This window comes from Hirundo rustica, chromosome 3, assembly GCF_015227805.2.
Source record: "Hirundo rustica isolate bHirRus1 chromosome 3, bHirRus1.pri.v3, whole genome shotgun sequence".
Lineage (NCBI taxonomy): Eukaryota > Metazoa > Chordata > Aves > Passeriformes > Hirundinidae > Hirundo > Hirundo rustica.
The window spans coordinates 115,800,176-115,814,373 of NC_053452.1; the positions used below are offsets into that span (position 1 = coordinate 115,800,176).

Consider the following 14,198-nt stretch of genomic DNA (forward strand, 5'->3'; position numbering starts at 1 on the left):
GAGGTGGGTCTGGCTGGGGCAGCTCATGGAGACGGAGAGCTGGGATGGATGGATGGAGGGATCCATGGATGGATGGGATGGGATGGGATGGGATGGGATGGGATGGGATGGGATGGGATGGGATGGGATGGGATGGGATGGATAGGAGGAGGGATGGATGGATGGATGGATGGATGGATGGATTGATGGAGGGATCCATGGATGGATGGGATGGATTGGATGGATGGATGGGATGGATGGACAGTTGGATGGAGGGATGGATGGATCCATGGATGGATGCATGGATGGATGGGATGGATGGGTCCATGGATGGATGGATGGGATGGGGTGGGATGGATGGGACTGATGGATGGACGGGATGTATGGATGATGTATGTATGTATGGATGGAATGGAGGGATGGAAGGGGTGGATGAAGAAATACGATGGATGGAGGGGGATGGATGGATGGGATGGATGGATGAATCCATGGATGGATGGATGGATGGATGGATGGATGGATGGATGAGGGGATGGATGGCATGGCATGGCATGGCATAGAGGGATGGATGAGATGGATGAGGTGGATGAGATGGATGGATGGAGGGATGGAATGGAGGGATGGAAGGAATGGATGGAGAAATAGGATGGATGGAGAAACAGGATGGATGGATGGGATGGAGGGATGAATGGATGGGTGGAGACCTCCAAGGGCAGGAGAGATCCCTCTGCAAGGAGCCATTCCAAGTCCATGAGCTGCCCCATGATCCCTGCGCACTCCTTGTGCTGGGAATGAGCCGATGTAAAAGAAATTTATGAGTTTCCCAGGCAGGGACAGAGCTGGATCCACCTGCAGCAGAGCTGGAGATGTTTCAGCCAGTCCCAGCCATGGAGGGATCCTGTGGATCCCTGGGAAATCAGGAATTGGAAAGTGATACATCAAATCCCAGCCTGGTTTGGGTGGGAAGGGATCTGAAATCCCATCCAGTTCCAACCCTGGCCCCTTCCCACCATCCCAGGGTGCTCCAAGCCTCATCCAGCCTGGTCTGGGACACTCCCCGGGATCCAAGGGGCAGCCACAGCTTCTCTGGGAATTCCATCCCCGCCCTTCTGCACCCTCCCAGGCAGGAATTCCTGTCCAATATCCCATCTATCCGTGCCCTCTGGCAGTGGAAAGCAGTTCCCAGTGTCCTGTCCCTCCATCCCTTGTCTCCAGTCCCTCTCCAGTTCTCCTGGAGCCGCTTCAGGCTCCGGAATGATTCCCTGATGTTTTTCCAATTCAGGACTGGCTCAGAGGGGGTTCTTGGCCCTCCCTGTTCCACCACCTGCTTCCATTTCCCATGGAAGGCTCCCAGCTCCATCCCTGGTTGCAGCCAGGCCTTCCCTGGCCCTGAACCAATCCAGATTTGAGGAATGATGGGCTCTGTCCAGACTGGGAACCTCTTCCCTGGAAAGGGATGAAGGAATTGCCGCTCTCCTCCCCAAGGCCACTGAATGAGGAGGGAAGGGAAAACCTCCGGTCTTCTACTCCCAAATTTATATTTTTTTTAAACTTTAACCCACATAAATCCCACTTTTTTTCCTGACGGGCTTGGCTCTGTGTGGCTTTTTTTTGGAGCGGGAATCTCCAAACAATTCCAGTTCCCCCCCAGTGTGGCAAGAGGCACATCCATCTTCCTTGGAATCCGTTGGGTTTGCCTCCCGGGTGCCTCAGCGGTGGGAGCTGGGGCGCTGACGGGGCTCTCCTGCGGCATTCCCAGCCCCAGCACACGATTCCCGACGTTTTCATCTGGATGATGAGCAACAACAAGCGCGTCGCCTACGCCCGCGTCCCTTCCAAGGACATCCTGTACTCCATCGTGGACGAGGAGATGGGCAAGGACTGCGCCAAAGTGAAGACGGTTTTCCTCAAGGTGAGGATCCCTCTGTCCTGGGGAGGCGGGGGGCTGCAGCCAGGAAGGAGGGAAGCGGAGGGAATTTGGGAGATGAGGATGAGAGTTTCGTATCCGTTTTTTTCTGGGGTTTGAACACCGGAAAAATAGGATCCGTGCTCTGCTGGAAGGGGTGGGAATCTGCTCCTAGGGAGGGGGAAGCACTGACCTCACCCAGTCCGGTAAGCGGGAAATATTTGATCCAGCTGGAAATCCAGAGAATTTCTGGCACAGGAAAAGGAAACCACGGTGGGAAGAGGACAATGCGTGGGCCAGAGCAGCGCCGTGATCCCAAAGGATCCTTGGGTTTAAGGAATAATGCCCCAAAGAGCTCGGGCGCTCCAAGAGAGGGGTGTGTCCGTATTCCCGATATCCGCGTGAACTCTTCCATTCCTTGTGCTCAGCTCCCTGGGAAGAGGGGCTTCGGCCCCGCTGGCTGGACAGTCCAGGCCAAGATGGAGATCTACCTGTGGCTGGGCCTCAACAAGCAGCGCAAGGATTTCCTGAGCGGCCTCCCCTGTGGCTTCGAGGAGAAGAAAGTCCCCCGAGCCCAAAACCTTCCCTCCTTCCCACCCATCAGCCTCCTGTACACCAGTAAGGAGTTTTCCATGGATACCTTGGGAAGGGTGACCTGGGACAGAGGCTAGACAGAGCTAAGAGAATGAAGTAGATGTTTATTGAAAGGCTTTTAGGATCTACCTTGGGCAGGGCGAGAGCCTGGGCAGGGCTGCACCCAAGGTGGACCCAAATGAGCACGAAATGGTCACAAAATGGGCACAAAATGGAACCAAAATGGACACAAAATGGACAAAAAAATGGAACCAAAATGGACACAAAATGGACACAAAATGGTCACAAAATGGACACAAAATGAACCCCAAATGGTCACAAAATGGGCACGAAATGGACCCAAAATGGGCAGAAAATGTGCACAAGATGGGCACAAAATGGACAAAAAATGGGCACAAAATGGTCACAAAATGGGCCCAAAATGGGCACAAAATGGACCCAAAATGGACACAAAATGGTCACAAAATAGACCAAAATGGGCACAAAATGAACCCAAAATGGTCACAAAATGGACACAAAATGGACCCCAAATGGTCACAAAATGGACCCCAAATGGTCACAAAATGGGCATGAAATGGACCCAAAATGGGCACAAAATGGTCACAAAATGGATACAAAATGGACCCCAAATGGTCACAAAATGGACACAAAATGGACCCCAAATGGTCACAAAATGGTCACAAAATAGACCAAAATGGGCACAAAATGGACCCAAAATGGTCACAAAATAGACCCAAAATGGGCACGAAATGGTCTCAAAATGGACACAAAATGGTCATAAAATGGTCTCAAAATGGACACAAAATGGACCCAAAATGGTCACAAAATGGGCACAAAATTGTCACAAAATGGTCTCAAAATGGACACAAAACGGGCACAAAATGGGCACAAAATGGACCCAAAATGGTCACAAAATGGGCAAACAGTCACGAGATCTTACATTTTTATAAGTTTTGGTCCATTCGCACGCTGGGGTTTAATTGTCCATTTCCAGCTCCAGGTTGTGAGATCCCACCCTTCTTGTTTTCTCCCTTCAGCCCACCGTTGTTTGTGCTTTTGGGCTTGAGAACTTTTAACAGTTGTCCTCGGTCTTGAGCAGGAAAAGGATTTGTTTTGTGTCCCAAATCTGTGCAGAGAGCTGAGTGGGACCAACTGTGAGCTCAGAGCTGCACCCCATGGGCAGCACAGAACGTGAAAAATGCCAAAAATAAAACTTGAGGCATCATTTTCCCCACTTGAGGCATCACCATGGGATGGGGCATGGAAAGGGCAGGAGGGAGCCTGTCTGGACACCCCCTCACCCAAGGGCTTCCAAGAGTTAAGGGGGAAATTGTCCCGGTTGTCCCAGGAGAGTTGGGAGGTGGGAATTGTGTCCCCTCATCCCAATTCTATTCAGAGTTGTGCACACAACAAGCAGGATTCCACGGAAATCCGCGTCCACTCGGGATTCGCGCTTTGGGTTGAGATCCTTCGCCCATGAGCCAAACCCGGCTCCCGAGGCGCCCCTTGGGCGGGCTCCCAGAGGTCATCCCGAGAAATCCCATCCCATTCCCTCTGTCTTCCAGAGAAACAGGTGTTCCAGCTGCGAGCCCACATGTACCAGGCCAGGAGTTTGTTCGCAGCCGACAGCAGCGGCCTCTCGGATCCCTTCGCGCGCGTCTTCTTCATCTCCCAGAGCCAGTGCACCGAGGTGAACATTCCCGGGATGCGGGGATGGAGGGGAGGGATGACTCCGCAGGTTCCGCGCTGCATCCGTGTGGCACGGATCCCGTGGACAAGGATTGGGCCGATCCTGGGCTCCTGCGGTGGGGGAGCAGCTCTGGGATTGGGCATCGGCCAATTTCCAGGAGATCTCTCCCCAGGAGCCCATTCCCAATTTATGTCCCACATCCCGCTGGCTGTGATTCCCCGTAATTCCCTGTGATTCCTTGTGATTCCCTGATTCCTTGTGATTCCCTGTGATTCCCTGTGATTCTCTGTGATTCCCTGTGATTCCTTGTGATTCCTTATGATTCCCTGTGATTCCCTCTGATTCCTTGTGATTCCCTGTGATTCCTTGTGATTCCCTCTGATTCCTTGTGATTCCCTGTGATTCCTTGTGATTCCTTGTGATTTCCTGTGATTCCCCGTGATTCCCCATGATTCCCTGTGATTCCTTGTGATTCCCTGTGATTCCCAGTGATTCCTTGTGATTCCCTGTAATTCCCAGTGATTCCCCAGGATTCCTTGTGATTCCCTGTGATTCCTTGTGATTCCCTGTGATTCCCTCTGATTCTCTGTGATTCCCCGTGATTCCTTGTGATTCTCTGTGATTCCCTGCGATTCCCCGTAATTCCCTGTGATTCCTTGTGATTCCCTGTGATTTCCTGTGATTCCCTGTGATTCCCTGTGATTCCCTGTGATTCCCTGTGATTCCCTGTGATTTCCTGTGATTCCCTGTGATTCCTTGTGATTCCTTGTGATTCCTTATGATTCCCTGTGATTCGCTGTGATTCCCTGTGATTCGCTGTGATTTCCTGTGATTCCCTGTGATTCCTTGTGATTCCCTGTGATTCCCTGTGATTCCTTGTGATTCCCTGTGATTCCCTGATTCCTTGTGATTCCCTGTGATTCCCTGATTCCTTGTGATTCCCTGTGATTCCCTGTGATTCCTTGTGATTCCTTGTGATTCCCTGTGATTCCCTGTGATTCCTTGTGATTCCCTGTGATTTCCTGTGATTCCTTGTGATTCCCTGTGATTCCCTGTGATTCCCTGTGATTCCCCGTTATTCCCTGTGATTCCCTGTGATTCCCTGTGATTCCTTGTGATTCCCTGTGATTTCCTGTGATTCCTTGTGATTTCCTGTGATTCCCTGTGATTCCCTGCGATTCCCCGTAATTCCCTGTGATTTCCTGTGATTCCCCGTGATTCCCCGTGATTCCCTGTGATTTGCTGTGATTCCCTGTGATTCCCCGTGATTCCTTGTGATTCCCTGCTATTCTCTGTGATTCCTTGTGATTCCTTGTGATTTCCTGTGATTCCCAGTGATTCCTTGTGATTCCCTGTGATTCCCTGTGATTCCTTGTGATTTCTTGTGATTCCCAGTGATTCCTTGTGATTCCCTGTGATTCCTTGTGATTTCCTGTGATTCCCCATGATTCCTTGTGATTCCCTGTGATTTGCTGTGACTCCCTGTGATTCCCTGTGATTCCCTTTGATTCCTTGTGATTCCCTGTGACTCCCTGTGATTCCCCATGATTCCCCGTGATTCCTTGTGATTCCCTGTGATTCCTTGTGATTTGCTGTGACTCCCTGTGATTCCCTATGATTCCCCGTGATTCCTTGTGATTCCCTGTGATTCCTTGTGATTCCTTATGATTCCCTGTGATTCCCTGTGATTCCCTGCGATTCCCTGTGATTCCTTGTGATTTCCTGTGATTCCCTGTGATTCCTTGTGATTCCCTCTGATTCCCTGTGATTCCTTGTGATTCCCTGTGATTCCCTGTGCTTCCCCGTAATTCCCTGCTGGTTTATGCAAAATTGGGTCATATTAAAGTGATTTTTCAGTCTTCCCTTCCCACTCCGAGGGTTGCCAAGCTTTAGGAAACCTGGACACTGGGAATAATCCAGCTCTGCTCATCAGCCACTCCTATTCCTGTTTTCCTCGGAAGAATCTCTGGCCAATTCCCCAAAAATGGTCCAAAAAATGCACAGCGGCCCCATCTGCCGCCCTTTCCCAGGAGCCGGGTCCATTCCTGGAGCAGCAGGAATTTCTCCCGTTTTCCCAGGTTCTCAACGAGACCCTTTGCCCGACCTGGGACCAGCTCCTGGTGTTCGACAACGTGGAGCTGTACGGGGAAGCTCACGAGATGCGGGACGACCCCCCCATCATCGTCATCGAGATCTATGACCAGGACACCGTGGTAGGAAAATCCCACGGAATTCCGTGTGGTTTGGACGCCGGGATATCTGCGGTTTTGGAGGCAGAGGATTCCAGGGAGTTTTTTTCCCCCTGATCCTTGGAAAACGGTCCGTCCACGTCTCCTGCGGAATCTCTGCCGCTTGTAAATCTCAGATGTGACTTGATGCGTCTCATTTTTGGGGACGGAAGAAAGAGTCTGGAGCCAAGGAGGTTTTCCGTTTGGGAAAACTGCTCATCCCTGGCCTCCTGGCTGTCCCAGCCTTCAGCTGTCCCAGACCTCCTTCAAGGAGTCACGGGTGAAACTTCTCCCTGAACTTCGGCATCGCAAGACCAGAGCGCTGTTCCCGTTCCTGCTCCGACCACGATGGGGAGAACCACAGGGCTGATTTTGGAATTCCCGTGTTGGATCTCCAGCCCCATGTGCTCCTGGGGAGAAGCACGGGGTTAAGTTTGGAATTCCCATGTTGGATCCCCAACCCCAAGTGCTCCTGGGGAGAACAATGGGGCTAATCTTGGAATTCTAATGTTGGATTCCCAAGTGCTCCTGGGGAGAACAACAGGGCTGATTTTGGAATTCTCATGTTGGATTCCCAACCCCAAGTGCTCCTGGGGAGAACAACAGTGCTAATCTTGGAATTCCCATGTTGGATCCCCAACCCCAAGTGCTCCTGGGGAGAACAATGGGGCTAATCTTGGAATTCTCATGTTGGATTCCCAAGTGCTCCTGGGGAGAACCGTAGGGCTAATTTTGGAATTCCTGTGTTGGATTCCCAACCCCAAGTGCTCCTGGGGAGAACCATGGGGCTAATCTTGGAATTCTCATGTTGGATTCCCAAGTGCTCCTGGGGAGAACCATGGAGCTAATTTTGCAATTTCCATGTTGGATCCCAACCCCAAGTGCTTCTGTGGAGAACCACGGAATTAAGTTTCAAATTTCCACGTTGGATCCCCAACCCCAAGTGCTCCTGAGGAGAACAACAGGGCTGATTTTGGAATTCCCATGTTGGATTCCCAAGTGCTCCTGTGGAGAACCGTGGGGCTAATCGTGGAATTCTCATGTTGGATTCCCAAGTGCTCCTGGGGAGAACTGTAGGGCTAATTTTGGAATTCCTGTGTTGGATTCCCAACACCAAGTGCTCCTGGGGAGAACCATGGGGCTAATCTTGGAATTCTAATGTTGAATCCCCAACCCCAAGTGCTCCTGGGGAGAACAACAGAGCTGATTTTGGAATTCTCATGTTGGATTCCCAACCCCAAGTGCTCCTGGGGAGAAGCATGGGGCTAATCTTGGAATTCTCATGTTGGGTTCCCAAGTGTCTTGGGGAGAACCACAGGGCTAATCTTGGAATTCTTGTGTTGGATCCCCAACCCCAAGTGCTCCTGGGGAGGACAACAGGGCTGATTTTGGAATTCTCATGTTAGATTCCCAAGTGCTCCTGTGTAGAACCATGGGGCTAATTTTGGTATTACGGTGTTGGATTCCCAAGTGCTCCTGTGGAGAACCGTGGGGCTAATCTTGGAATTCCCACATTGGATCCCCAACCCCATGTGCTCTTTCCGTAGGGAAAAGCCGACTTCATGGGCCGGACGTTCGCCAAGCCGGTGGTGAAGATGTCGGACGAGCAGTACTGCCCGCCGCGCTTCCCGCCGCAGCTGGAATATTACCAGATCTACCGCGGCAACGCCACGGCCGGGGACCTGCTGGCTGCCTTCGAGCTGCTCCAGGTGCCAGCTGGACAAAGGGATGGGAACAACGGATGCAGGGTTGGAAGGGAGAGCGGGGGAATTTATGGAGAATTAATTTAATTAGCCAACTTAATTTACGGAGAATTGGGGTTAACCGGGAATAACCAGGAATAACTGCCCCTTCGCCTGGTCATTGGTCTGCTGAACCTTTGTTGTTTTCTCTTGGATGGATCAACCACTTGTTCATCAAAGAGACCTGGAAGTGTCCAAGGCCGGGTTGGATGGGGCTTGGAGCAGCCTGGAAAGGCGGAATGTGTCCCTGCCCACGGCAGGGGGTTGGAATTCAGTGATCCTTAAAGTCCCTCCCAGCCCAAACCATTCCGGGCCGAACCCAGAGTTAAATTCCTCCACTTCTGTGCCTCGTGTCCCATCTGTTGAAATGCTTTTCCCATCTCCTTTTCCTGCCAGGGCAGGTGCTCATCCAAGACCCTTTTTGTCCCAGTTTTCCTTGGACTGAGGGGATGGCTCACATGGGATATTTGATGTTTCCTGAGCCCTGGGATGGAAATGGGAATTTAAACCTGCTCCTAGGCTGAGCTCCGGGACCACATCGCTGTTTCCTCACGCCCAGCCCAGCAGGTGCAATTCCAGGATGGAATGGCCCTGGGATACATCAGTGGGCTGAGGAGTCTGGAATATTCCGGGGACTGTTCTGTGTGGAAGGACAGCAATTCCCAGCACCTTCTGCTCCCGTGTTTTCCTCTTCCCAAAACACCTGCCCTGGGCTCTCAGCCCTCCGAGACACCCCGGATCCAACAACAGCGACCAGTTCCAGCTGAGACACTGCCCAGCTCCCTCTGGAATTTGTCCCTGCCCGTGGCAGGGGTTGGAACGAGCTGATCTTTGAGGTCTCTTCCACTCCGGGGTTCCACAATTCTGTGAGAAGGACTCAAAACCTGCTTCCCAGCAGCTCGGAGGAGCAGATCCTAATCCATGATCTGTGATCGGGATACGCAAAGCAATCACACGAGAGACGAGAGATTTTGCAGGGCAGAGTTGTTCCTCCGAGAGAGCCAAGGCCGAGAACCCCCTGCCTGTTTATTTCTTACTTTTTATACATTTGTGGGTCTGGCTGTGGATTGGCTTCTGGAGTTTTCATCTCCCAGCCGAATGGCCAGACCAGCTGTCAGTTACAGTTGTTTTCAGGTTAGAAATATGCAAACAAAGTACAGAGAATGAAAAACAAAGGATTTGTTTATGTTACATGTGTGAGAAAAGGTAGAAACTGCTCCTAATATTGCACAGTGGCTAAAAAGTCTGACTCCATTTTATGAACAATCAAAAGGCTTTAAAAAAACTCAGAAAAACCAGGGTGACACATGATCCGTCTCTTCCAGATCGGCCCTGGGGGTAAATCAGACCTGCCTCCAATCGACGGCCCCACGGACATGGACCGAGGTCCCATCCTGCCCGTGCCTCTGGGAATTCGGCCGGTGCTGAGCAGATACAGAGTGGAGGTAACCAACGTCCACGTGGAGCGTTGCCTGGGGCAGGAGAGTGTCTCCAAGGGGGTTGGGAGAGCAGGAGGGAACTGGGAGTCAAGGATCTGTCCGTGGTGGCCGGGCTGGGAACCAGGCTGCAACATCCCTAAAAAAACAGGGAATTGGATCAATCCTTACTGTCAAACCTGGGCGGAGATGCAGCTCAGGGAAGGTTAGAGATGGACACAGAGCTGGGTCGCCTGCTCCCAAAGCAATCCCATGGCTCAGATGTTCTGTATCCCATCAACCTCAGGCAATGAGGATGGGACGGCTCTCATGCATCCATGGATATCTAAAGGGGGATTTATCCAAAATAGTGTGGGGACAACCCAGGGCAGTGCCCGTCCCCTGTGCTGGCACCGCTGGGGCACCTCCAGTGCTGGGGCAGCTCCTGACAGGAGAGACCTGGAGGGGCTGGAGCGTGTGCAGGGAAGGGAACGGAGCTGGGAAAGGGAATGGAGCCCCAGGAGAGGCTGAGGGAGCTGGGAAAGGGAATGGAGCCCCAGCAGAGGCTGAGGGAGCTGGGAAAGGGAATGGAGCCCCAGCAGAGGCTGAGGGAGCTGGGAAAGGGAATGGAGCCCCAGGAGAGGCTGAGGGAGCTGGGAAGGGAATGGAGCCCCAGCAGAGGCTGAGGGAGCTGGGAAAGGGGCTGAGCCTGGAGAAAAGGAGGCTCAGTGGGACCTTGTGGCTCTGCACAAGCCCCTGACAGGAGGGGACAGCCAGGGGAGGTCGGGCTCTGTTCCCAGGGAACAGGGACAGGACAAGGGGAAATGGCCTCAGGCTGGGCCAGGCCAGGCTCAGCTCGGACAGCAGCAGGAATTTCCCCATGGAAAGGGGGCTCAGGCCTTGGAAGTGCCCAGGGAGCTTTGCAGTGCCCATCCCTGGAGGTGTCCAAGGAATTCCTGGAGGTGGCACTCCGTGCTCTGGGCTGGTGACAAGGTGGGGATCAGGCACAGGTTGGACTCAACAATCCTGGAGGGCTTTTCCTCGACAATTCCATGGTTCTGTGGTGTGTCCCATGAGGGCCTCTCTCCCTTGGAGGTCCTGGTGGACACCCGTGACCCAGGCAATGCCCACAGGGATTTTCAGGGCACATCTCAGCCCCAGGTGAAGGTGAGGTGCCACGGACCAGGTCTCCCAAGGGATCTTGGCTCCTGGTTTTCCACACGTTTGCATCGTGATAAGTGAGTTGCATTCCTCACAATTTCAATACAGCCACGCGGAATGAGGAGATGAGGGAAAAAAACCTCAGTTTTTTTGGAATTCTGGATGGTGGCAACCTGTTATCCCAGGGAGGGACTGGGAAGTTTTCCCAGTGACACTAATTCCCTTGGGACAAAGCGACGGCAGTGCTGGATCCGGAGCCACCACGGATGGACAGAGCTGCTCCGTGGATTCCTGTGGGGAATCAAGGCACAGGAAATTCTCAAAACCTTATGCACGTGGGCCCAAAGGTAGAAATTGATACAGAAATTGATCTGAGACCTCGGAAAAGGCTTCTGAACTTAGAGGCCAGAAGCCAGAATGTGGATTTATAGTTTAAGCAGAAACCTGTCAAGATAGGCAGTGGAAAGTTCTCGACTTTAAAGGTCAGCTACAGAAGTTGCTGCAAAAGAAGTAAAAAGTTTTAAAGTTTGTGTGTCATTACGTGATTGGTTAGGGCAGTCTGCGCTGGGGGCAAAAATGCATGAAACAAAATAACTGGTAATTAGCTTAAAGACAAAAACAATCTTTGGAAGTTTATTGGCTAATTAACCTTCGAAAGGCTTTGTAATTAGACATCTTTGTGACCACTGACTACTGACCTCTGACGAATGCTGTGAAGGTGTTCTCACCCTTCGATGAGACTGTAAGAGGTAATAGCGATAAATCACGCTTTAACACGAATCTCAGAGGTCCAATCTCTCTCAATAATCCCAATAGATTCCCAGGGCAGGAAAAGGCCAGGAAGGGAGAAAGGAAGGAAAATGGGTGTCGAGGGCAGCGAGCTGGAGCCCTTGGGGCTGCAGCGTGTCGGGAGGAGATACCTCCGGGATCCACCACTGCCCTGAGATGACACCGGCAGTGGGATCCCTTTCCATGGAGAACCCGCTCCCAGGGATCGTCCCTCTCCCATTCACGTGCTCCTTCCTCCTCTTCCTGCCCTAGATCCTGTTCTGGGGGCTCAGGGACCTGAAGAGAGTGAACCTGGCCCAGGTGGACCGGCCCCGAGTGGACATCGAGTGTGCCGGGAAGGGCGTCCAGTCTGCCCTGATCCAGAACTACAAGAAAAACCCCAACTTCAGCACTTTGGTCAAGTGGTTCGAGGTGGTGAGTGTGGCCCCTTCCCTCCGATCCCTCAGCTGGAACACGGAATTTGTGGAGCCCACCATGGCTCCGAGCGCTTTACTCCAGTTTTCCCAAAGAAATGGAGCACATTCCTTCACCTGAGGGCACATTTTACTGGAGCAGCTTTGGACTTCTTCCATGATCCCAGTTCTGGCCTCTATTGGCCCTCCCAGCAAGATCCCATTCCTAATCCCTACTGGGTTCCCAGCATGATCCCATTCCTAATCCCTACTGCTCTTTCCAGCATGATCCCATTCCTAATCCCTGCTGCCATTCCCAACACAATTTCATTCCTAATCCCTTCTGCCCTTCCCAGCATGATCCCATTCCTAATCCCTACCAGCCTTCCCAGGATGATCCCATTCCTAATCCCTACTTCCTTTCCCAGGATGATCCCATTCCTAATCCCTACTTCCCTTCCCAGGATGATCCCATTCCTAATCCCTACTTCCCTTCCCAGGATGATCCCATTCCTAATCCCTACTGCCCTTCCCAGCATGATCCCATTCCTAATCCCTACTGCCCTTCCCAGCATGATCCCATTCCTAATCCCTACTGCCCTTCCCAGCATGATCCCATTCCTAATCCCTACTGCCCTTCCCAGCATGATCCCATTCCTAATCCCTACTGCCCTTCCCAGCATGATCCCATTCCTAATCCCTACTGCCCTTCCCAGCATGATCCCATTCCTAATCCCTACTTCCCTTCCCAACATGTCCCATTCCTAATCCCTACTGGATTCCCAGAGTGATCCCATTCCTAATCCCTACTTCCCTTCCCAGCATGATCCCATTCCTAATCCCTACCAGCCTTCCCAGAGTGATCCCATTCCTAATCCCTACTGCAATTCCCAACACAATTTCATTCCTAATCCCTTCTGCTCTTCCCAGCATGATCCCATTCCTAATTCCTACTGCCCTTCCCAGAGTGATCCCATTCCTAATCCCTTCTGCCCTTCCCAACAAATTTCCATTCCTAATCCCTACTGGGTTTCCAGCATGATCCCACTCCTTATCCCTTATGCCCTTCCCAGAGTGATCCCACTCCTAATCCCTACTGCCCTTCCCAACATGTCCCATTCCTAATCCCTACTGGATTCCCAGAGTGATCCCATTTCTAATCCCTACTTCCTTTCCCAGGATGATCCCATTCCTAATCCCTACTTCCCTTCCCAGCATGATCCCATTCCTAATCCCTACTGCAATTCCCAACACAATTTCATTCCTAATCCCTTCTGCTCTTCCCAGCATGCTCCCATTCCTAATTGCTACTGCCCTTCCCAGAGTGATCCCACTCCTAATCCCTACTGCCCTTCCCAACATGTCCCATTCCTGATCCCTACTGGATTCCCAGAGTGATCCCATTCCTAATCCCTACTTCCCTTCCCAGCATGATCCCATTCCTAATCCCTACTTCCCTTCCCAGCATGATCCCATTCCTAATCCCTACTGGATTCCCAGAGTGATCCCATTTCTAATCCCTACTTCCCTTCCCAGGATGATCCCATTCCTAATCCCTACGTCCCTTCCCAGCATGATCCCATTCCTAATCCCTACCAGCCTTCCCAGAGGGATTTCATTCCTAATCCCTTCTGCCCTTCCCAACATGTCCCATTCCTAATCCCTACTGGATTCCAGACTGATCCCATTCCTAATCCCTGCCAGCCTTCCCAGTCCGATCCCATTCCTAATCCCTACTTCCCTTCCCAGGATGATCCCATTCTTAACCCCTATTTTCTTCCCAGGATGATCCCATTCCTGACCCCTCTGTCCCTTCCCATCATGATCCCACTCCTAACCCCCTCCTGCCCTTCCCAGCCCCCGAACCCGACGCTCCCAATCCCTCGCTAACATCCCTCCTCCGCCTCCCAGGACCTCCCGGAGAACGAGCTGCTGCACCCGCCGCTGAACATCCGCGTGGTGGATTGCCGCGCCTTCGGGCGCTACACCCTGGTGGGCTCCCACACCGTCAGCTCGCTGCGCAAGTTCATCTACCGCCCTCCCGACCACGGAGCCCAGCCCTGGAACGCGGCAGGTACCGGGAACGGGACGCGGGGACCTGCTCCGGGGCATCCGCGGGGAGAAGGGCTGCTGCGTTTTAGCTTCCCTTTTCACCCGCCCGGGGTGGGGGTTAAACGCGCGGGACTGTAGTTGGTGTTTATTGGTTTTTTTTATCTTCATCGCGGTCTCGCAAAATGTGAGTGCTACGGAACTTCAGGGTAACAAACTAAAAACGGAGCGCTATCTCTCTCTCTCTCTCCAA

The 14,198-nt window shown here is 52.4% G+C and overlaps 1 protein-coding gene across 2 annotated transcripts in view; it reads left to right on the forward strand.

Annotated features, from left to right (window-relative positions):
• The window catches only part of OTOF (otoferlin), a 141,614-nt gene that overhangs the window by 97,727 nt on the left and 29,689 nt on the right, over positions 1 to 14,198 (forward strand). For both annotated transcript variants that reach the window (XM_040058710.2, XM_040058712.2), the window contains 8 exons: positions 1,739 to 1,891; positions 2,314 to 2,503; positions 4,045 to 4,169; positions 6,248 to 6,382; positions 7,945 to 8,106; positions 9,465 to 9,584; positions 11,757 to 11,918; positions 13,808 to 13,970. In XM_040058710.2, the coding sequence (XP_039914644.1) occupies positions 1,739 to 1,891; positions 2,314 to 2,503; positions 4,045 to 4,169; positions 6,248 to 6,382; positions 7,945 to 8,106; positions 9,465 to 9,584; positions 11,757 to 11,918; positions 13,808 to 13,970 (1,210 nt within the window). The remainder of the gene's footprint in view (positions 1 to 1,738; positions 1,892 to 2,313; positions 2,504 to 4,044; positions 4,170 to 6,247; positions 6,383 to 7,944; positions 8,107 to 9,464; positions 9,585 to 11,756; positions 11,919 to 13,807; positions 13,971 to 14,198) is intronic.